This window comes from Vicia villosa, linkage group LG1, assembly GCF_029867415.1.
Source record: "Vicia villosa cultivar HV-30 ecotype Madison, WI linkage group LG1, Vvil1.0, whole genome shotgun sequence".
In the NCBI taxonomy this organism is placed as follows: Eukaryota; Viridiplantae; Streptophyta; class Magnoliopsida; order Fabales; family Fabaceae; genus Vicia; species Vicia villosa.
In genome coordinates this window covers 78752430-78776703 of record NC_081180.1, presented here as the reverse complement: position 1 = coordinate 78776703, position 24274 = coordinate 78752430, and the positions used below count along the sequence as shown (strand labels likewise).

At 36.6% G+C, this 24274-nt stretch overlaps 1 protein-coding gene across 1 annotated transcript; it reads right to left on the bottom strand.

Moving 5' to 3' along the window:
- Positions 1-18037: 18037 nt before the first annotated feature.
- LOC131643139 (zinc finger CCCH domain-containing protein 15-like) lies at positions 18038-20646 on the bottom strand. The gene is made up of 3 exons (XM_058913295.1): positions 20425-20646; positions 19435-20209; positions 18038-18671 (listed from the first exon to the last, which is right to left on the bottom strand). The coding sequence occupies exons 2-3, from the start codon at positions 20188-20190 to the stop codon at positions 18345-18347; spliced, it is 1083 nt and encodes a 360-aa protein (XP_058769278.1). The 5' UTR covers positions 20191-20209; positions 20425-20646; the 3' UTR covers positions 18038-18344.
- Between the last annotated feature and the right edge of the window lie 3628 nt (positions 20647-24274).

The window sequence follows — 24274 nt, the reverse complement described above, 5'->3', positions numbered from 1 at the left end:
GGTGTAGCAACCTGCCCTAAAAATTGAAGCTTTTAGAGTCGCCACCTATTCTGAAGGGCGAATAGGAAACCCTACGCAGATATGAGATTCAGGGTAAGTTATTATAATCAGGTCGAGGGAAGGTGTTAGGCACCCTCAACCCTTTCCTATTGGCTTTGAATCTAAGGGTCAAGTTTTATGGCTAAAATTATAGGTTAATAGCTAAGGAATTGAATAGGGGAAAATTGAGATTTTAGGGAGGGGGAGACTCGCCTTGTTACCAAGTGCCTACATATCTCCTTATGGAGAATCAGAGTCAACGTAGTTCGGGCACAAGGTTGTACGCCTTAGAATTTGATATGAATGTGTTTGAAGTTGTTTTGAAATGCGAAGTTCGAAGGTATTTTGAATTACCTTATCGTAGTTATGAACATCGCAATGTTTGAAAGGATGTAAATCCGTAGTATCGTGGTTTAGTGTTTTAGATGTGGTTTTGGGCGTACAACCCTGCTTTAATATGGCACTGTTAGATGCGGTGATCAATAGGTTTGATCAGTATAGCTAACAGATTAATGGGCATTGCTGGTTACTCAGATCGATAGATTGATCGTCGCGGGCAGCAAATTAAATGTGTTTTGAATTTATGTATTTTTATTGCTTTATTCAAATATTTGATCAGTACGACATAGAGAGTCGACTAATTCGAAGGCGGGATGAAATAGATATTCATCCGCCATTTATCCGTTAAAGGGGAGGTTAGAATTGATGTTTTTTATTATTATTTTTATCTCTCATCTACTGCGACTAATAGCTTTAGTCGGGTCGAGGAGAGAATTAATTGATGGTTAATGCTATTTTTATCTCTCGTCTAATGCGACTAATAGCTTTAGTCGGGTCGAGGAGAGAATTAATCGAAAGTTAGTGTTTCGCCAAATGGGCAATGGGATCGGGCAAACCCTAATGTATTTGTAACTTTTAGGTTTTTTGTGATTTATAATAATTAAAACAATTAAATCGAATAATCGAATAAATAATCCTAAACCCCTAATTATAACCCTAATCCTAATTTAATTATAATATCTAATCCTAATTTAAATAAACTAAATAAATCAAATATAATTAATTATTAATTAATCTAAATATTTAAACATTATAATATATAATAATAAATAAACATATAGAGAAACCTGGTTTTTGTTATGTGTGGGCAAGCTGAGAGATTTGAATAATAGAAGAGATCTTGTGGCTGATACGTGAGGACGTACAGTGGGCGTTCATAGAGGCTACGCGCAGGATCTGGAAACATGCTTTATCAAAGAAAATCAGAAAAATATATGTGGGATGCTGGGATCGAACCCACGTCCTTTTGATTCCGAGCTTTGCCCCAATACCACACGCGCTGCAATCAGTTTAGTGTCAGCCTAATGACCTGAATTCATAATATATAAAAACAGATGAATGAATTGAAATTTAAAAAGAGGAAGCGCACAGACAGTGCGTCTTCTTCGTGAGTTTTTTATTTTTTTTCAGAAGTTTCAGCCACGCTTTTTCCACTCTATGGCCATAGCTATGCCTTCATCCAACCTGTAAATCCTTCACAAAAAATGAATAAAAATATTCCAGATTGATTGCAAACAGCCTTACGAATCTGATGGCACCCTTAGTTTTTCCTAATTTTTCTTCTAATTAAGGTTCCCTAATTCAAAGCTTATAAACCATAAAAATGGTAAATCCTTCAAATGGCACCCAAAATTCAATTAAATGTGTACAGAGACTCTAAACCTCTTCCTGATGCAGAATATATGTTCAAATATGATTTTAATTGTATAAATGTGTGGAATCAGAGCCTGTGTCACTATCGTCGTTGCCCGGTACGGTTGTTCTGCAGGTGGTTTGAAGACGAGATGCTGATGATGAAGAATCACGGATCCATTGGTGATGAAATCTGAAGGAGACGATGCTTCGCATATCCGGTGCGGCAAACTTCAACGCATCGTTCTTTTTTTTTGGAGGAGACTTTTCTTTTCTTCTTTTTTTCTTTTTTTTTTACGGTTGTTGTTCTTCAGTCAGATCCTTTTTGCGGCCAATCCCCCCTTTGGTTTGTTAAGAAGCTTCCTATTTATGTTGGTCAATTTAGGTTATTTCCATACCTAATGGGCTTATTACCCAACTATAAAAAACTAAAAAAAATAATTCTAATAATAATAATCCTAAGACTAATTCTAATAATAATAGTTGGTAATAATAATTTTAATAACACTAACACTAATAATCCTAATAATGTATAAAAATACTAAAATAATTAGATTAATAAAGTTAATAATAATAATATCATCTAATATTAATATTAATATCAATAATAGAATTACTAATATTAAATACTAATAGTTAGAAATAAAAAAATTACTAATAAAAATGTAAATGTTAGTAAAAGAAAAATAATATTAACAAATGACGAAACCTTGTAATAATTTGGACCCCAGGTTTGGATCCCAAAACACCTGTTAATCGCACCCCATTATGTTCTCAGGATATTTTATAAGAGGGCGGGTTTGACAATAGGAATGTCAAACCCCATGGCTCTTAATTCTAATCCTTGAGGCGTAGATTTGATCGGGCAAATTTTAGGGTATTACAGCTGCCCCTGTTCAATCTTCTTAAACCTGAAGAGTCAGATAGGCACGTCTGCTTATCGTAATCTAAAGGTAGAAGATGATTGAACACTGAAGTGCCCTAAAATTTGCGTGTATCGGGAAGAAATTCCGTGGGAGATGGGCTTACAGATGCCACCCAAGGTAAATACCATTCCTTTTTTGTGACACATGATGCCTTTTGGAGTGCACCACGTGTTTTGACTGGAGTACGGCCTAAAAAGGCAACCTGAATTTTATGCAATGGTATGGTGCATGCGATGTATGAGGCAGCAAGCTTCTCAAAATAAATGAGAGCGATGTTTGTATATGCATTATGTATGAATGAGATGTGCAATTGAATGATGCATGATTTTTAGTTACGTTAGTTGAAGTATGTTAGTAGCTCTGAAAAGAAAGATAACACCTTTGATTGTTGGGTGAAGTTTTTGAAGAAGATCACTACCGAGGGACTAACGTGATAAACCTAATTTGAAGAACTGTTCGAGAAACCTTGTGATCAGGGAAAATAAATCCCTACTTGCAAAGAGACGTAGCTTTGTATCACTGCCAGGGGACTAACGTGATAAGACATAATCTTACTGCTGCTCAGGGACTAACGCAATAAGTCATGGTTGGGGTTGAATTTGAAATTGAAATTGAAATGAGTCTTGGTTACTAACGTACCAAAGAACTCGGTGCCATATCACTGCCGTGATAAGACGTAACGCAAAGGTCACGATTTAGATTGAAATTGAAATTGGAGGTGCCATTATCACTGCCAAGGGACTAACATGATAAGACGTAACGCGATAGGTTACGATTTAAAATTGAAATTGAAGGTGCCATTATCACTGCCAAGGGACTAACGTGATAAGACGTAACGCGAGGGCTACGATTTGGATTGAAACTGCCGTTATCACTGCCGTGATAAGACGTAACGCGAGGGTTACGATTTGGTTGGAAATTGCCGTTATCACTGCCGTGATAAGACGTAACGCGAGGGTCACGATTTTGGTTTGAAATTGCCGTTACCACTGCCGTGATAAGACGTAACGCGAGGGTCACGATTTTGGTTTGAAATTGCCGTTACCACTGCCGTGATAAGACGTAACGCGAGGGTCACGATTTTGGTTTGAAATTGCCGTTATCACTGCCGTGATAAGACGTAACGCGAGGGTCACGATTTTGGTTTGAAATTGCCGTTACCACTGCCGTGATAAGACGTAACGCGAGGGTCACGATTTTTGTTTGAAATTGCCGTTATCACTGCCGTGATAAGACGTAACGCGAGGGTTACGATTTGGTTGGAAATTGCCGTTATCACTGCCGTGATAAGACGTAACGCGAGGGTCACGCTTTTGGTTTGAAATTGCCGTTACCACTGCCGTGATAAGACGTAACGCGAGGGTTACGATTTGGTTTGAAATTGCCGTTATCACTGCCGTGATAAGACGTAACGCGAGGGTTACGATTTGGTTTGAAATTGCCGTTATCACTGCCGTGATAAGACGTAACGCGAGGGTTACGATTTGGTTTGAAATTGTCATTGAAATTGGAATAGGATTTGAAATTGGAATTGAAATGGGATTTGAAAGCTGGGGTTTGGAATTGGAAATTGGGAATAGGAATTGAAATAGGATTTAGAAATAGGATTTGAAATAGGATTCGAAAGATGGGAGTTGGGAATAGGATGGGGAATCAGTTCGGAATAGGAATTGGAATAGGAATTGAAATAGGATTGGAGGTAGGAATTGGACTTGTACATGAAAATTGGACCTCTGTGATATGCAGTATGTGACTACGTTAGATGATATGTATATGCTAATGCGTATGTATATGTTTTATGAAATGTTCAGCAGGGTTGCTATCATCGGTAAGGTTACCGGGAAGCAGGTGGACAATGTAGCTTAGCACCAGAGTTTTAAATTGGATGTTTCGATGCATGGGATAATGCTTATGCTTATGCATATGTTGATTGATGTAACGAGTGGAACGAAATAATGTCTTCTATAAGACTACCTGAAAAGGTTGGAAGAAATGTCTTAAAAGACTACCTAAAAAGGTTCTTGGAAAGGATAATGGATGTCTTTAGAAAAGACTACTTAGGAAGGTTCATAGAATATCTTAAAGAAGACTACCTGTAGAAAGAGAATGTCTTAAAGAAGACTGCCTAAAAAGGGTTCTTGGAATGTCTTAAAGAAGACTACCTGAAGAGGTTCTTAGGAAAGAATGTCTTAAAGAAGACTACCTAAAAAGGTTATCGGAAATGATCATAGGATTTGTCTTAAAGAAGACTACCTAAAAAGCTGTGGTGTAATGTAACAGCCATTGTATGTAATGCATGAGTTATATGTACTTGCATGGTACTCGAATGATATGTTGTTGATAACCAAAGCGTATGCGAAATGTTGTGAGGTTGTTGGATAAGGTAGGGTGTGATGCTAGCGCGATTTCCCAATACCTGTTTTGTTTGAACTTTGAAGATCGTAGTTAGAAGAAATATTTGTCGGATATTGTAAAGTGCGAAAACGCCTTTCCCTTTGAGGTTCTCCACCTTTAACATTTGCGGTTCTCCACCTTATGGATTTGATGTCCCATGCCACAATGTTCAGTGGAAAAAGATGCTTATGATCTCCAAGCAATGAAGGAAGTACCCCGAGAAATAACCTAGTCATAGGCTTCGACATTTGGATTGAAGGGGTATGCCCTTGATCCCTAGGATATGGAGGGTTATCCATAGTGTTCTATCCTTTTGAATTTGAATACTTCCCATGTCTGACATGCCCCTGTTTGTGATTTCTTCGAGATGTGCCCCGAGTTGATTGAACCCTAGGAAGAATGCCCCTAGTCGATAGGATGTTTGATTGCATGCCCCTGTGATCTTTTGAAAATTTTGCCCCTGTTTAGGAGAACCCTCTAGATGTGGTCCCCCCGACTCCAGGGTCTTTATTAGAAAGGATCGCCTTTGATTAAACCAATTTTGAGGTCTCCTCGATGCTAAGTGTATACTTGTAGATGACGTTGTACCCTTTGAGAAGTAACTCCAATGCAATGTGTATGCAAGTTTTAAAATCGAAGTCCGTTATGAAATAGGACGGGATGATTTAGAAATGAACGCTTGAAGAAGCACAATGGTTTAGAAATATTTTTTAACAAACTTAGGAGTCAGTATAACAAATCCTGCGTAATATGCTTTCATAGTTAACCTTGCCTCAATTAGGACTTTTGAATGTTATAACTTGGCATGGTTCACAGTTTTAAGAAACAATGGATATAAGGCTCAAAGTTTATTTACCCCACCCCTTTCTCCTTGATGTTCTCCGAATCCTAAAAGTTCGCTTAATCCAATGGATGTGCTTTGTTTGCAAGAGAACCGCTTTGGTTTTGATGTTGAGCAGAAGCCCTAGTAGAGATCCAAGCACTGATGAAAAATGTTGTAAAGATCCAAGCGTTTATGAGAAGCTTCGATGGTTTAGCAGTCACAAGATTATCCTTTGTATTTCTCCTTTGTTTTCCCCTTATTTTTGCATGAACCAACCCTTTTGAGTTTGACCCATCGGGATGCCCTAAATTTTGCCTAAGTCATTTTTGTTTTCTTTTATGAAATTTTCCGTTTTGACTTAGCGGGCGTTTTTCTCCTTTTTCTTTTGAATACTCCTTTTGAGATTGATCCTTGGATATTGAATGTTGTGACTGCTATGTTGATTTTGATTTGCAAGCTTCGCCTTTGATACTTCCTCGATCTTGAATGATGTAATGAGGAAGAAGATTGTTGTAAATGTTATCTCCATTACTTCCTCATTCTTAGATGAATGCGAGGAAGAAGATGTGCTCGAACCTTTGCTTTGCTTGATCCTTATGCTTGAACCCTTGCTTGGATTAACTGATTCTCTTGACAATCAAAATACACCATTGAATTAATTGAAATCTACCCTGCCCCTGGTTAAAATCAAGGTTTATTTGAAAAAGTAGAAACAAACTCCAACTCCTGGCTCGATGGGGTGACGAGGGATTAACATCCTTATATCTCCACTGTTTGGGAATTGAATCAATGCCTGTACATCCTCGGCTCGGTCTTACCTTGAAAGCATATGTTTAGCTGGACCAAGTTATTTGTATTCGTCATTCTCCCTCAAATTTGTTAATACTCTTAAATTTGAAAATAGAAAATAGAAGTGTGCGACTGGAAAGTCGTAGTAGTGAGCGAAAGGAGCGAATGAATTGATTCCAAAACCTGCATGGTCATCCCATTAGAATTGCTAATCCGAAGGTACAACTATTATCTTGAGTAACACTTAACGATCGTAGGGGTTGAAATTTCGATATGATAAACACCCATTGATCTTAGGGACAATCTCCTATGTAGATCCATCGACCTTGTTTTACTCCTTAGTTAATGAACTTGTAGAAGTGAGGGTAATCTCGAATTCTCCTTGGACATGTCAAACTTGTCGGGAATAAATCGTTAGCGGTGGGTTTTCGTCGTATCGGAACTTCACGAGTTTCCTTTGACTGAACCTCTTTTGCTCTTTTTTTTAGGATAGTATCACACCATTTGCAACCTCCGAAGTTTGTAGATTGATAGAGAGAACGCCTATGACCCTTTTGCCCCTTGGTGTGGAGTTAACACAGGTCGCCTTCCCTCCATCATAAATGTGCATCTACATTTAGGATTTTGCCCCGGTTGGACTAATCCTTGCCCCCAGGTTATCGTAGAGTGTCCTTGAAAGTTTGATATGTTCTAAGATGAACCCCTTTATGACTAGATACATCTTGAGTGTATCTATGAGGGAACTCTTTGTTGAACTAATCCTTGCTCGATGAAAACCTTTATTGTATTTATAATCCTGTTATGACAAGGCATGGACATGTGGCTGACATGGTGAAAGACATCCTCTTTTTCTTAGTAAGACTAAGATCATTCTCAATAATTTATCCTCCTTTCTCCATAGTCTACGATCCCTTTTCTTTCTTCGGGATTTTCGGGAAATCTGCTAGCACGCGAAAGTTTGGATGCGGGCGAAGATAGAAATGCAAATGCATGCGTATGAGAGAGACTCCTTGTATTGTAACTCTGTGTATGCAATGCAGACGTGTGACGTGTAATCCTAGGGATAGCCTTAGAGGCGACATTAGACCCTATTGAAATTCTTGCGAGATAGATGTTATGACACGCCAATGGAAATCCCTTAAATTAGGGAGTATGCGGAAGGTAGCGGCTGGTGACCGTTCATGACAGTCACCAAATCTCATGGCCATCGAGAGGCCAATCGACGTGTACTAATGAAGTTGTCCTTGGTGGGAAGGTTTCTCTATGCGGAACACAACCTATCTAAGGACGATTATTGGATGAAATGAAATCCCTACAGGCTAGGGATGAAAGATGTATAGATGGAAATCCAAACCCTACAAGTTAGAGGGTACGCGGAAACAAGCATGGAGTGACCGTTCAGGACAGTCACTAGATCTCATAGCCATCGAGAGGCCAATCGAACGCATGTTAATGAAGTTGTCCTTCGTATGAGGGACGTTATTTTAGAAATATAAACCCTATAGGCTAGGGAATACATAGTTATAAGCACTGGGTGACCGTTCAAGATAGTCACCGAATCGTATAGCCATCGAGAGGCCAATTGACGTATGCTAACAAAGATGTCCTTCGTATGAAGGATGTTTTTTTTAGAAATATAATCCCTACAGGCTAGGGAACTCGCAGAGGTAAGCACATGGTGACTGTTCAAAGCAGTCATTGGATCGCATGGCCATCGAGAGGCCAATCGACGTGCGTAAACGAAGATGTCCTTTGTGGGAAGGACACGTAGCTGTAAAATGCAAGGATATAAAAGGAAACTCCCCACAGGTTAGGGGGTGCGTAGATGCGGGCGCGGAGTGACTGTTCATGACAGTCACTAAGTCTCATGGCCATCGGGAGGCCAATTAACGTGCATAAATGTAGATGTCCTTCGTAGCAAGGACATGGTCTTAGAATTGTGGTCCCTGCAGGCCAGGGAACGCGTAGGAGTACCTGCAAAAATTAAAATGCAAAGCATCCGCAATATATAAATTGCATATATAATAAGCACGTAAGCACATAAGCCCTAGGTTCATAGGTCCGACGTAACGGCTTAGGGTGCCTACCCTTCCCATTGGTATGTTCTAGAAGGTCTCATGGGGTCGTTCGTAGCCGCCGAGACTTTTTTTCTCTTTGGATTTTAGAACAACTCATTTATCCATGAGGTTCGAGTTTTAGGGGTAGGTTCCCAGAGAGATCAGCCAAATACCAAGTCCAGCCCTCAGCAAGGTCGAGCCTCGTATCAGACCTTTCCGGATATTCAACCCACTCTGAGTGGAATTATAATAAGACTCGTAGGCGATGTAATTCCCCTCTGGTCATTATTATAATTCCCACGCTTAGGTTTAACGCAATTTATATATAACCCAAAAAGTGCAGTAAAATAACAAATATTCACGTAAATAAATATTTAATTAAATTACTGTAAATAAATGTAATTGTTGTAAATAATTGAAATTGCAAGTAAATAAATAAATAAAATTTAAATATTTACAATAAACCATAAGCCCTAAAATGGCGAATTAGCCAAACCCTAAAAATTTCGCCAAAAACCTAAAAGTTTGCCAAAAACCTAAACCCTACCAAAACCTAGGAGCATCATAATTTACAGTTTTGTTATCACTGTCCCCAGCAGAGTCGCCAGCTGTAGCAACCTGCCCTAAAAATTGAAGCTTTTAGAGTCGCCACCTATTCTGAAGGGCGAATAGGAAACCCTACGCAGATATGAGATTCAGGGTAAGTTATTATAATCAGGTCGAGGGAAGGTGTTAGGCACCCTCAACCCTTTCCTATTGGCTTTGAATCTAAGGGTCAAGTTTTATGGCTAAAATTATAGGTCAATAGCTAAGGAATTGAATAGGGGAAAATTGAGATTTTAGGGAGGGGGAGACTCGCCTTGTTACCAAGTGCCTACGTATCTCCTTATGGAGAATCAGAGTCAACGTAGTTCGGGCACAAGGTTGTACGCCTTAGAATTTGATATGAATGTGTTTGAAGTTGTTTTGAAATGCGAAGTTCGAAGGTATTTTGAATTACCTTATCGTAGTTATGAACATCGCAATGTTTGAAAGGATGTAAATCCGTAGTATCGTGGTTTAGTGTTTTAGATGTGGTTTTGGGCGTACAACCCTGCTTTAATATGGCACTGTTAGATGCGGTGATCAATAGGTTTGATCAGTATAGCTAACAGATTAATGGGCATTGCTGGTTACTCAGATCGATAGATTGATCGTCGCGGGCAGCAAATTAAATGTGTTTTGAATTTATGTATTTTTATTGCTTTATTCAAATATTTGATCAGTACGACATAGAGAGTCGACTAATTCGAAGGCGGGATGAAATAGATATTCATCCGCCATTTATCCGTTAAAGGGGAGGTTAGAATTGATGTTTTTTATTATTATTTTTATCTCTCATCTACTGCGACTAATAGCTTTAGTCGGGTCGAGGAGAGAATTAATTGATGGTTAATGCTATTTTTATCTCTCGTCTAATGCGACTAATAGCTTTAGTCGGGTCGAGGAGAGAATTAATCGAAAGTTAGTGTTTCGCCAAATGGGCAATGGGATCGGGCAAACCCTAATGTATTTGTAACTTTTAGGTTTTTTGTGATTTATAATAATTAAAACAATTAAATCGAATAATCGAATAAATAATCCTAAACCCCTAATTATAACCCTAATCCTAATTTAATTATAATATCTAATCCTAATTTAAATAAACTAAATAAATCAAATATAATTAATTATTAATTAATCTAAATATTTAAACATTATAATATATAATAATAAATAAACATATAGAGAAACCTGGTTTTTGTTATGTGTGGGCAAGCTGAGAGATTTGAATAATAGAAGAGATCTTGTGGCTGATACGTGAGGACGTACAGTGGGCGTTCATAGAGGCTACGCGCAGGATCTGGAAACATGCTTTATCAAATATAATTAATTATTAATTAATCTAAATATTTAAACATTATAATATATAATAATAAATAAACATATAGAGAAACCTGGTTTTTGTTATGTGTGGGCAAGCTGAGAGATTTGAATAATAGAAGAGATCTTGTGGCTGATACGTGAGGACGTACAGTGGGCGTTCATAGAGGCTACGCGCAGGATCTGGAAACATGCTTTATCAAAGAAAATCAGAAAAATATATGTGGGATGCTGGGATCGAACCCACGTCCTTTTGATTCCGAGCTTTGCCCCAATACCACACGCGCTGCAATCAGTTTAGTGTCAGCCTAATGACCTGAATTCATAATATATAAAAACAGATGAATGAATTGAAATTTAAAAAGAGGAAGCGCACAGACAGTGCGTCTTCTTCGTGAGTTTTTTATTTTTTTTCAGAAGTTTCAGCCACGCTTTTTCCACTCTATGGCCATAGCTATGCCTTCATCCAACCTGTAAATCCTTCACAAAAAATGAATAAAAATATTCCAGATTGATTGCAAACAGCCTTACGAATCTGATGGCACCCTTAGTTTTTCCTAATTTTTCTTCTAATTAAGGTTCCCTAATTCAAAGCTTATAAACCATAAAAATGGTAAATCCTTCAAATGGCACCCAAAATTCAATTAAATGTGTACAGAGACTCTAAACCTCTTCCTGATGCAGAATATATGTTCAAATATGATTTTAATTGTATAAATGTGTGGAATCAGAGCCTGTGTCACTATCGTCGTTGCCCGGTACGGTTGTTCTGCAGGTGGTTTGAAGACGAGATGCTGATGATGAAGAATCACGGATCCATTGGTGATGAAATCTGAAGGAGACGATGCTTCGCATATCCGGTGCGGCAAACTTCAACGCATCGTTCTTTTTTTTTGGAGGAGACTTTTCTTTTCTTCTTTTTTTCTTTTTTTTTTACGGTTGTTGTTCTTCAGTCAGATCCTTTTTGCGGCCAATCCCCCCTTTGGTTTGTTAAGAAGCTTCCTATTTATGTTGGTCAATTTAGGTTATTTCCATACCTAATGGGCTTATTACCCAACTATAAAAAACTAAAAAAAATAATTCTAATAATAATAATCCTAAGACTAATTCTAATAATAATAGTTGGTAATAATAATTTTAATAACACTAACACTAATAATCCTAATAATGTATAAAAATACTAAAATAATTAGATTAATAAAGTTAATAATAATAATATCATCTAATATTAATATTAATATCAATAATAGAATTACTAATATTAAATACTAATAGTTAGAAATAAAAAAATTACTAATAAAAATGTAAATGTTAGTAAAAGAAAAATAATATTAACAAATGACGAAACCTTGTAATAATTTGGACCCCAGGTTTGGATCCCAAAACACCTGTTAATCGCACCCCATTATGTTCTCAGGATATTTTATAAGAGGGCGGGTTTGACAATAGGAATGTCAAACCCCATGGCTCTTAATTCTAATCCTTGAGGCGTAGATTTGATCGGGCAAATTTTAGGGTATTACAGGTGGCAGAAGATGTATTGGTAGAAATTGACAAATTTGTTTTTCCAGTTGATTTTGAAATAATGGATATCCCTGAAGATGAAGAGACCCCTATTATTCTAGGTCGACCTTTCTTGCGCACTAGTCGGTGCAATTTCGATATTGAAAAAGGTACTCTGACTTTGAAATCTTTTGATGAAGAAATAACTCTGAAAGTGTTAGACACCAAGAAGCAAGGTGAAAGTGGAGATAATCAATCTTCAGTTGGAATGATCCACATAGTAGGCAAAAGCAAAAGGTCGGAACCAACCCCAAAAAGGGTCTCAAGCATAATCTCTCAGGTGGCAACATCTCATATAAAAACTCCAAAGTCCAATAAAGAAATCAAGGAAAGAAAGAAAAGGGAACATCAAGACAAGGAGATGGAAGTTGAAAGTGACTTGAGGCAAAAAGTGGTCCATCCTTTAAATCTAGATGAGTTCTGGGTTGCGGAAAGGACAAGCAACATGGTGTGGAAGAGGAAGTATCCCCCATAATAGAAGGGAATGGACCGTCGAGCCATGCGACGTTAAACGAAGCGCTTCGTGGGAGGAAACCCACAGTTTTAATAATTAATTTCTTTGTTTGTTTGTTTTATTTTCAGGAAATAAAAGAGAGCATCTCTAGTGGAAGCTAGGAAGTTATCATTGGAATGCAATACCTCTGTAAGCAACCTCTCCAAGGCTGGTTCTAAAACATTGAGGACAATGTTTAGTTCAAGTGTGGGAGGGGTTCTTTTCATTTGCTTTTAGTTGTTTTCCATTTTCGTTTTTGTTTGTCTGTTTAAAGTTGACCTTCCAGTGTTATAGATTGATGTGCTTTATTGGATGATTGATGGAGTAGTAAGGAAAGGATGAACGAGACAACCCAATCTTGCACCGAAAGGCATCCCTGAAAGTTGATACAACCGAAAGAAGTAGTTGGACGCAGCTTGATGACACCTGACTGAGATTGAAAGCTAGTACATACGAACCGGAAAAGAAGCGACATTACACAATAAGTACTCTGGACCCTGTAAGCTATGCCCAACATGGTGAGATCATAAAAAGCCAGAAATTTATCATCATGAGAGAGTAGTCAGGTATGACTTTATCACTTTGAATTTGCGTAAGTTCTACTCATATGACACTACATGATAACACACACTGAGGCACGTTTTTTGTTGTTTCCCCTTGAGCCTTTCTAGCCGTCCCTTAATTATGTTTATCCATTGCAAACCCTTTCTAGCCTGTATCCCTTGTTTGTTTTTTTTTTGTTAACCGCATATATTACCCCTTGGCCAAAAAGAAAAAAATATTCCCTCTTACCCGTGCTCGGCATAAACGTTGTGGATGTAGAAATTGTGCAAAAATTCTAAGTTTGGGGTGGTGAACCTTTTGCGAAAAGGGCAAGTGTGAAAAAAAAAAGAGAAGAAGAAATATATGTGGAGACTCTTGAATGCTCCGAAGAAAAAAAAATATAGAGCTCATAAAACACACTTGTCCCGGTTAAATGACTTGGTTACATTCGAAACACTCGAATAATTGAGTGAAGTTAAAAAGTCAATGCTACACCCCATTGTATTAAAATAAGCACAATGACAAGAAAGACACCATGATTGCCGAGCCCCCTAAACCTTTGTGTATCCGTTTCCTTGTTTATCCTACCTGTCCTAAGCCCCGTTACAACCCAAAGACCTCAAAAAGTGTGTGCAAAGTGTTTGTGTATGAAAGTAGAATTTGTTCTAATTTAAAAGTTGATATTGCATATTGTGACTTATGAGTGAATTGTTTTTAACCATGAGAGACTTGGTGAGAAGTGTGAAAAAGCTTACAGGTGAAGGAGAATTTTAACGTGAAAGTGGAGCGGAAAATTCGGGGAGCGAAAGCTAGCACGATTGACCGGAAGGGTGGAAGTCGAGTTGTGAAAAGCACGGTTGTATTGTGGAAGCATAAATTTAGGGGTGACCTTTGTTTGATGTCTCAGGCATGCTTGAGGACAAGCAACGATTTCATGCATTTGGGCTTCCTTTAGTAAAAATGTCTTAGGTTTTTAACCAATAGATCATATAATAACACATCTCATAATAGGAAGAAATTTGATCGCCCTGTTTTTAAGTGCAAGTTGTGCAATAAGCTCGGCCATTGATCGGTCACCAATTTCTCTTATACTCCGCGATTTATTTGGTAAAAATCGGTCATTTCGGTAACACTGTGAACGTTTTGTTCTTTGTTTTTAGTAGTTCTTTCATGTTTTGCTAATCTAATTGTTTTTGATAAATTTTAGTAGAATAGTTGCTTTTGATCACTTTGCTGGTAGTTATTGGTTATTTCAGGTGTAAGGAAGAATCGCCAAAAAATGGGACGAGAACAGAAGAAAACAAAGCCAAAATTGCAAGGAAAGAAGCTGACGCGGGCGCCAGTGTCGTTTGACACACCCATGTCAGCTGAAAAAGGAAGAAAATGCTGCTGGGAGCTGACACGGGCGCCAGTGTCATTTGACACGGCCGTGTCAGCTGTTAGATGAAAACTGAGTTTTTTAAAGAGAAAACAGTGGCTGACACGGGCGCCAGTGTCGTTTGACACGGCCGTGTCAGCTGTTGCGGCCAGAAATTGAATTTTTAAGCTGTTTCATTAGTCCAAGTCTCATTAAGGGCGTTTTCGACTTTTTGCATGAATGGAATGTAACCTAACACTACTTAGTCCTAGTTTTGGAGTTTGGAGAGGATCTTGGATCATATTGAAGAATTTTACGGTGAAGAAGAGAAGCTATCAAGGGTTTCGGAGAACGGAGATTTTCAACGGCAATCGCAATTGAAGATCAAAGTATTCCCTAATTTTTGTAATGTTCATCATCTTTCTTTATAATTCTTTGAATATTACTATGAGTAGCTAAACCCCCCAATGCTAGGGGGGTGTCCCTGAATTGCCATTGTTATGAACTAATTTTCTCTCAATTTATGTTATTCAAGTTTTAATGAATTTATCTTCATTGTGCAAAGTTTTTAATGCCTTATCTATCGGACAAATAGTTTTTGGATTTACGGTTGAGGTTTAGGTCGGACAAACCACTCAACGCATTTTGCACAATAATACTTCGGTAAAAATTGCTTAGGAATGAGGATTTCACCGTAGTAACCGTTTAATTCTTGATATTCATTATTATAGCACTTGTTGTTATCGTTAATAGCTAAGGAATTAGGATTAAAGATAAACACCAAAGGTTTTCCGTTAAGGAATTAAGGAAAACAACTCTTGAGATTCGGTAGTAGTTCATTATAACTGTATTTCATAAATTGGGGAATAAAGTTCATTGCGCGGCAATTTAAACACCTAACCTAGCATGCTTTCTCATATTGTCAAGAACGATTATTTTACTTTTGCTTTTATTAGTTATAATTAATATAAATTCTCTACAAACAAACAAATCCCATGATCTTTTGTTCAATTGAATAATTGTGAAACTTATATTTCCTACGCAGTCCGCGAGTTCGATACTGGGTATAAACCTCTTTTTAAAACTACATTGATGAAAAATAGTACACTTGCTAATTTTCTGATCAGCCATCCAGGGCATTATTATTATGCCAAGATAAATGATTTAAGATGGTATAAAGAAAATAATCATATACCTTTTAGAACCACTAACACGTCAGGGACCAAAAAGATTTGGGTACATAAGGTGAAAACTTAATCTGTTTTGTAGGATTACTTTACAGTTTTGAAAGAGCTTAATGTAAATTTGATAAAGTCGTGCAAAGCATATAAAGATTGATCAAAGTTTTATTTGCCATAATGATGGTGCTCAACAGTCGTGATTGACCAAGCTATTTTTTGACATTGATGTTGTCATTGACCAAGTTGTTTGTTGGCATTGATAATGGTGCTCAATAGTCGTGATTGACCAAGCTGTTTGTTGACATTGATGGCGGTGCTTGTTAGTTGTGATGGTCCTAATGTTTATAGAGTATGAGAATCTTTGATGATCATGTCACTCATTTGGATGTTTTAGCCAACTCTTGTATCAAGCGATACGTAGAGATGAAATTTCAACGGTGGTTTGTCATTCCCTCATGGCGGGGAGTTTTCTCGAGATACCTTGATATTTTGGAGGTAAAACACTTGGTAGAAATTGAATAAAAAAGCTCTGATAAAATTCTCTAGAAAGTAGTCTTTAATAAGCTTAGTCGATATTGTTTTATCACTAGAATATTTTTGGTTTGAGTTCAACGTGTCTTTAGTAAGATTCCAAGTGAAATATCTAGCCAAAGGATGCAATGTTGAAGAAAATGGGTGCCAAAAGCAATTGACCCTAAACTCAAGTTTTCCAAGGCCTAAATTGGCCAAGGAAGACTTGAGATAATTGATTAGTTCAAAGAGATAATCGATTATAATCTATTTTCACCTAAAATCTTCGGTCTTCATAAGTGAAATATGACGAGCTCACGATTGCATCTCCTCCAAAAATTAAGCAAATCAAATCATTAAGGAGGAACGCACAAAATCTTAATATTTTGAAGATCTAATAGATTATGCTCGAGGTGTAATTGATTAGAAAGCTTGTTTCGAAATTATTTTCAAATAAATATTTTCTAAGCCAAATATTTATGGATCTTATTGATTTTCAAAAAAAAAAATAGATTCATAAACTTAGTTAGATATAGGTAGGGTATATTTTTATATTTATTAGGAGAGTTTAACAACTCCAATCATTTATCTTTGTTTCTTTTTTTTTTTTCCAACTTTCTAAAAGATGTGTTATCATCTTCAAAAAGGTGGAGAATGTGGATATACTTTCTTGCAGATATAATGGTTGTAAAGATCAGTTGACGTGTTTGGTTTTGATGATGACAAAGTGAAATCTTTTTCTTAAGTGGAGATCAAGTCTATTTGGTGGAGAGGCAAGGGTGGTTTCACTGTGAATAGGCTATATACTAGCCTATCACCCTTAGAGGATGAAGCAAGGTTAGATGATCTGAGTCTAAGAGCTCTTAGATATGTTCAGAATTCCAAAATTCCGAGTTCAATTCGATTCAGGTGTTTTGTTGGAGGCTTATTTAATTGTGTCTTCCAACCATAATTCATTTGGCTAGATTTGGAATTATCGAAGGATATCAGAATGTTGTGTGTTCGTTGTGTTTGAGTAGCGAAGAGGATGAAGCTCATTTGTTCCTTGCTTGTCCGAAGTCTGTTTTGGTTTGACAACAAATTTGTTCCTGGATAGTTATCGGTTTTATTGCAGAAACCACGTATCCCGAAGCATTTCCATAGGTTTTGTCAAATGACTATAACAAAATTTTATGTTAAGAATTTTGATTTTTTTTTGGGCTACAGTTTGTTGGACAGTTTGGTTATGCAGGAATAGTATAATTTTTGAAGTTTGCTTACTGACACAATGGGATTTAGTTAGAAGAATTAAGATGCTAACGAGGGAGTGGTACAAAGTTAATTTGCAAAGATCCCATCTTCATTTTTGGAAGGATAGACAATTGGACCAGGTTTATGTCTAAATTGCATTGTCTAATTGTTGTTTGTTTTTCTCTCTTTGTAGTTTTTTGTTCTTGACTTTCTTTTTGATTCTCTTGTATTAGTTGGATTGAGTAGCTCTCTTCATTAATACAACGGGTTGCTTATTAAAACAAACACTATCACTAGAACTCGAGGTTACTTAGCTTGAGGAGGTTTAAGCTAAAAACTAAAAACACTATTCTGAAAGAGGACGCATCCAACCTTGTTATTTCATAAACCTTTAGCTGAAAATAAAATAAAAAAGTTTCTTGATAAACCATGTATAGATATATAAATATATATCTTAAAGGAAAAGGTATAGAACATAGAAAAATAGACCACAAGAAACTGCTTAATTGGGAAAATAAAGCATAGGAAAATAGACCACAAGCACAAGCAGAAATTGCTTAATTTGCAAACTATCGAATGATGTATTTATACAAAACAACCAAAAAAGAGTATTATTTCAAAAAGTACTTTCCCTTAAGTTCGCTGTATTAGGACCAATATAGACGTATGTATGCAGAGTTCAAAAACTAAATCGAAATGCCAAACATATGGGGGAGAAAAAAGAAAGACCCGATGAATGACCACATTCTCCACAAGAATCATGCTCTAGACTTCAATTTGAACAATCAAGAATATTACTATATACTGTCGTATGTGTTTTGAGTCAAACAACTCCATAAGACTATTTATCTTTCCAGCTTCACTGATTTGGGCATAGATTGTGAGATAGCTTTCTCTTCCTCAGTAAGTGCATGACGGAAATGGCATCTATGTCCATACGGGCAGACAACCCCAGCAAAAACCATCCTACAGACCTCAGTTTTGTAGCGTGGGTGGCGGATCACCGGGCGAAGCTCCTCAATACCATGAGCGAATTGACAATGGTCAGTATAAGGGCATGTGCCTGTTTCCTGCCATTTGTTACACAGCTCAGTCTTTAACATCCCCTGATTATACACAGTCATCTCAAGAGGTTCTTCCTCTTTCTGCCCTCCTTGCACATATACCTTTTGCTGCACCATAGCAACACACAACATTTCAGCAATAATCAAAACATTGCAAATAGTTAAACAATGAGTACAAACCCAAACAACTAAATGAAGAAAAATGAGTCACATATGTTACACCCCTGCATTACTTTGTTACATTTAAAATCACTCTAACCATTAATTTAACCACTTTTACTCTTGGCCAAGTCTAACCATTAATTTAACTACTTCTACACTTGGCAAAATCAATTGATTATAGCTGCAAAGAAGTTGGAAATACAAATCACTACCAAGCAGCACAGTTTCTATCATAAATATTTTAAGAATTTGAAGATGTAGGAAATATAAATCACCTCCTAAGTATATTTTCATAATCTAGCTAGTCTTAACTTAACTCTGGAGCATGAGCATGATACCAAGCACAGAGCACATTGGCACAGCACACAAATAAAAAATGTCACAAAAAGGCTTCAAAGTTTAATTAACTCATCCATTTTTCCTCATAGCAAATAAATCTAATGTGGTCCTGTGACACTACTAACTAACTTGGTTGCAGCTAACAGGTAATGACACACACAAGCAAGTTTTTACTTCATTCGGAAGGAAAGTAATTAAGCTACTAGCGAGCAGGTCAAGTTCGGTACATAGCCAAAAAAACAAATAATCACAAATTACATTACGCCTAAATGAAATAACAATAGCAGCAAAAAAATAATAATAGTAATTAATAATTACTATAATTATAATAATAAATAAATAAAAGCAATCATGACGTGCGTGTGCTTACAGCTTGATCTGGTTGAGTAGAAGACGCACGAGAGCGGGTAGCGCCCTTGGTGCTACGACAAGCATTATTGTTAGTTACGACGGCTGGAGGCTGAGCCATCTTCACGTAGCCCTTGGATCTCACAGATATGCTCTTCGGCAGCGAGAACCGTTCCGCTTCATCATCAACATCGTTATCGTCTATCACACTCTCTGAACTCTCATCCGAATCTTCCTGCAGCTCTTTATTATTATTATTGATGTTATTATTATTGTAACCAGCACAGTTTTCTTTTCCATCTCCAAGATTCAAGCCACGGGCACTGTGCAATACATCAAACGGAATTGATAGTGTCGGAACGGAGGATCCGCCACGGCCAAATCGGTTCTCCAAAGAAGCCTGAACTAGGAGGTTCAGATTCTTCTGCAACTCTTTGCTCAAGGCACGGAGCTCTTCGTTCTCTTGCTGCAGAGCTTTAACCTCATTGGAAGCTTCCATGAGGCGACTGAGACACATACTGTGACGATTCACCATATCCTGATGCTTCTGTATCACGAACGAGTCGTACTCAGTTTCAGAGTCAGAGTACGGATAAAGTGAAACGCCGCCGCCGTTGTTGTAGTTCCCGGAGAGTGACGGAAGATTCTCACTACTGTTAGTCAGAGCGGAGTACAACGAAGCGAACGCGCCGGCGTCCAACTGCATGTGGCCGGCGGTGTTGATGCCGACGCCGAATCTGCTTTGAGATAAGGGAGAACAGACCTCCTTGTTATACATTTTGATCGGTGAAGAAATGCTGTAAAAGAAGAAAAGGATTCAGAAACGTGACGATCGATTATCAGAAATTCAGAATTATTTACGCATTAGTTAACGTTCTTCTCATTTTCAGATCAATAAATTGTAAATTCAAGAAACAGTTTCGATTCAAGAAAGTGTATAACTGAAAACGAAAACGAAAACGCTAACAACTGAACGAGAGTATTCGAAGATGAATTAGGAGAAAGCATTTACCTAAGAAGAAACTCGATCGTTGAAGAAAGGATGAGAAACGAAGAGAAGCTTCAACTTCACAAGGTGAGTTGAAGTTCTCCAGAGAGAGAGAATTGTAGAAAGAGAAAAACGGTTAGAACTTGGAAGAGAGAGAGGTTGATGAAAGGGATTATATAGTGGCAATGCAGAGGGAGAGGGTGTGTTTGTTGCGAGGGAAAATGATTCAACAAATTTTCTAACTGAATTTTCTTTCGGAGTTTGTGTGACTTTCGAGGCAGCTAAAGAAGTTTCCATAATCACCCCTTGTAATTTTGAAACAGTTGTGCATTCTTGATGGGGTTTTTGGGGAATTCAATTTTGTTTCTTCCTTGTAACTGAAACGTATCTTATGTGTACCACCACCGTTGATAAATAATCAGACCATGGAGTTTAGTTTTGCGCTCAATCACACCAGAAAAATCCCCTACGACTACATTCTTTTTTTTTTTGGCTGTATGCTAGTTTTTTTTTTAATTAGTATAAATTGTCTGTAATTGATGTTTAAGTCTATTTGATTCTGAGTTAATTTGGCAAAATCATAATGAATTACAATTTTTGTTGTTGGAATTAAAATTAAATTGATTGATATTAAGGTAATCATGATTTTGTAAAATTACATGAGTTCAATGAAGATGAAAATTTAATAACAACGGTGGAAAATTTTACACTAGCAACATACCAACCATGCAGGTATGAAAGGAACCATGACTGCAATTACAACATACCAAGCAAGTTATATTGAATTTACCACTTTTTGTGAGTTGTAAACACACTTTTTTCATAATTTCCCAAATCGTTTAGTGTGCAGAAATCAAGTCCTCTAGTGTGAGGCAATGATGTCCTTATATATTTAAGGCAAAGAAGTCCCTGTAGTTTGAAAAAATGAAGTCCTCTAATGCAATGCACAGATATCTAAGTTTGATTTTTTTTAATGGTTGTCTATAATCAAGTGTGATTATAATAGAAAACTCTCAAGTGTGTGAGGACTAGATTAACCTCTAAATAACAAGGTGAATCAATATAAATTATGTGTGTGATTCTTTTCCTTATTCTATTTATTTTCTGTCACATTACATTGTATGCTTGAGAATATCGATAAAATATTTAAAACCAACACAATTCAACCCCGTTTTTTATTGTGTTTTACTCACCTTTGGTTGGCATCAGAGCGGCAATTTCTTATTTGAACTGTGAACCATGTAAGAATAAAATATCCTTTGAGAAAAACATGACAAAAAATCAAGGTTTTATCTATAACTCTAAAATTAATAGTAATCATTATTTCTTTATAAACCACATGTATTCCATGGAGATGTTGAACAATTTATTTGGTGGGAGAATAAGTTGTATAGTTTCTTCGTTTTCAAAAAGAAGATGTGTGGAATATGTTTGAATATGGTCATAAGACACCTATTAATGCTCAAGGAGTAGTGAAAGTAGGAAGCATTATGGTAAACTCTATCTCTTTCAAGGAATTTCTCAAAATTCTTAATCAATCTATTACCAAGAGTAACTATGATTCTCTAATAAAAACCTATAAAGAATATCAACAAATCTAATAACTCAATGTAGGGATTATGCCTTGAACAAGAGTTACATTATTGTAGATCACGTGAAGAAGATTCTCAGAAGTCTACCTATTAGATAAAGACCCAAATTATTTATCATTCACAAAGCCTAAGATTTGAACCAATTGGCTCTAGAAAAACTCATAAGTTCTTTGAAAAGTCGTGAGTTTGAATTAGATGCAAATGAACCTACCAAGAAGGTCAAATCAACTGCCTAAAGTCAAAAGGTAAAACATTCAAAACCAAGGCATTCTAAACTAAGAAAAAATAGTCATGCGATGATACCCTAGACAATGAAGATGCCCAGGGACCATATAATGAGGATCTAGATTTTCTCACCAAAATGATCCAACATATGTACATAAGGAAATGGTTTTTCATAGAAAACTCTCAACCATACAGAGGATCATCATCCAGACTCAGCAACAAGGACTAGAAGGTATGTTATGGTTGCAATAAGTCATGACACTTCAATAATGGTTGTTCGGAACTTCAAAAGGATAAACCTAATGGTGGTGACTCCAAAGGAAGCAAGAAAAACGGTCTCATGGAAATATGAGATGGATTTAAAGAGCAATAAGAAGATGAATAAGCTAATGTAGCATTGATGGCTACTACCTATAATAGTGATAAATACACTGATGATGAAGCAAAAGATGACGTATTTTATAAATTATCTATATATGAGTTGATATCTACCTTAAAAGACATGCTTAGTCATTCTAAAAAAGCCAAAATTTTAAAATCTTGCAAAATCACTATACACTTTTGCTTGAAAAAGAAACGACTTTGAACAAAGAGATTGAGGATTTAAGAATTGAAATAATATTTTGAAAGAAAAATCTCAAATGTTTGTACCAAGAAACTATGACTCTAATGAACATGAAAAACAAGGTGGCATTGATAATTTATGGTCTTAATAGGAACAACATAATAGGAATTGGATGTATAGAGGATGAATCTGATAGTCAAGTTCATAGCCCAAAAGTATCAACCTCTATGGTTAGTTCTAGTGGGTTAAAGAGAAGGCATGATAACTCATCTTGATCAATGTTTAAAACTAACAAGTTTAAAACACTAAAGAAGAAGAAACTCTCTAGAACTAACCCCCAGAGGACCTAAAAATATATGGGTACCTAGAAACCAAATTATATATGTTGTTGATGTGTTATACCAAAGGATTAAAGTACCCTTCCTAGTATGTTGGATAATGAATGTTCTTGAAACATGACGGGAGAAAACCATATGCTATAATTCCCAACACTCAAGGAGAAAGGAACTATAAAATTTTAACTTTAGTGGAAACCAGTAAATGAATAAAATTGGATTTGGTATAGCAGTTAAAAATGTTTTAAATAACATATCATTGTTGAACAAAATGAGTTTAAATAGGAAAAATTAAAATTTTATGTTTTATTCATTTAAATATACATCACTATTAGAAAATAATTAATATGTAATCTTATGGATAAGAAAGTCCATTTTTAAAGAAAATTGAACCTTAGGTAGAAAAAATTCTACTAGATCCAAATGGTGGAACACTTGCTTCAATTGTAAGTCAGTTCATACTACTATGGTGTATGTTAGGAAGTAACACCGCAACTTCCTAGATGTAGTTACGAACTCTGGTGTTGCCTTCTATATCTTCTAGTATCATATTTGTGGTTTAGCTTTGGCTTTAGAGACAAAATAAACAGGTTTATGGGTATAATACGACTCTCTTACAAGGAAGACACTGATTACATCATCAGACACGACCAAATTGAGATAGGAAATCTCCCAGACTGAAGGACTGGATAGTACTGGCATAGTTGATAGGGGCATCTTTAAGGATGCAAACGCCTGCTAACATTATAGAGTCCATTTGAAATGTACGTCTTTCTTCAATAGTTTGTAGAAAAACAAGGTATGTTGTGCTGACTTCGAGATAAACATGTTTAGAGTTTTCAACTTCCCATTTAAATTTATCACCTTTTTCTTGGTCATCAATGCCTTCATATGGATGACCGTCGCACACTTATTTGAGTTTGCTTATATGCCTCTCTCCTTTAGATAGAAGACTAAAAGTTTACCGCCTCTGACTCCAAAGATGAAATTTCCTAGATTGAGCCTCATGTTATACCGTTGGGCTCTTTGAAATACCCGGGTAAGATATTGATCATGTAGTTCTTCCTCGTTAGATTTGACGATCATGTTATTCATATACACCTCTAGTGTTTTACCTATTTATTCTTTGAATACCATGTTCATGCCAAAAGGCATTA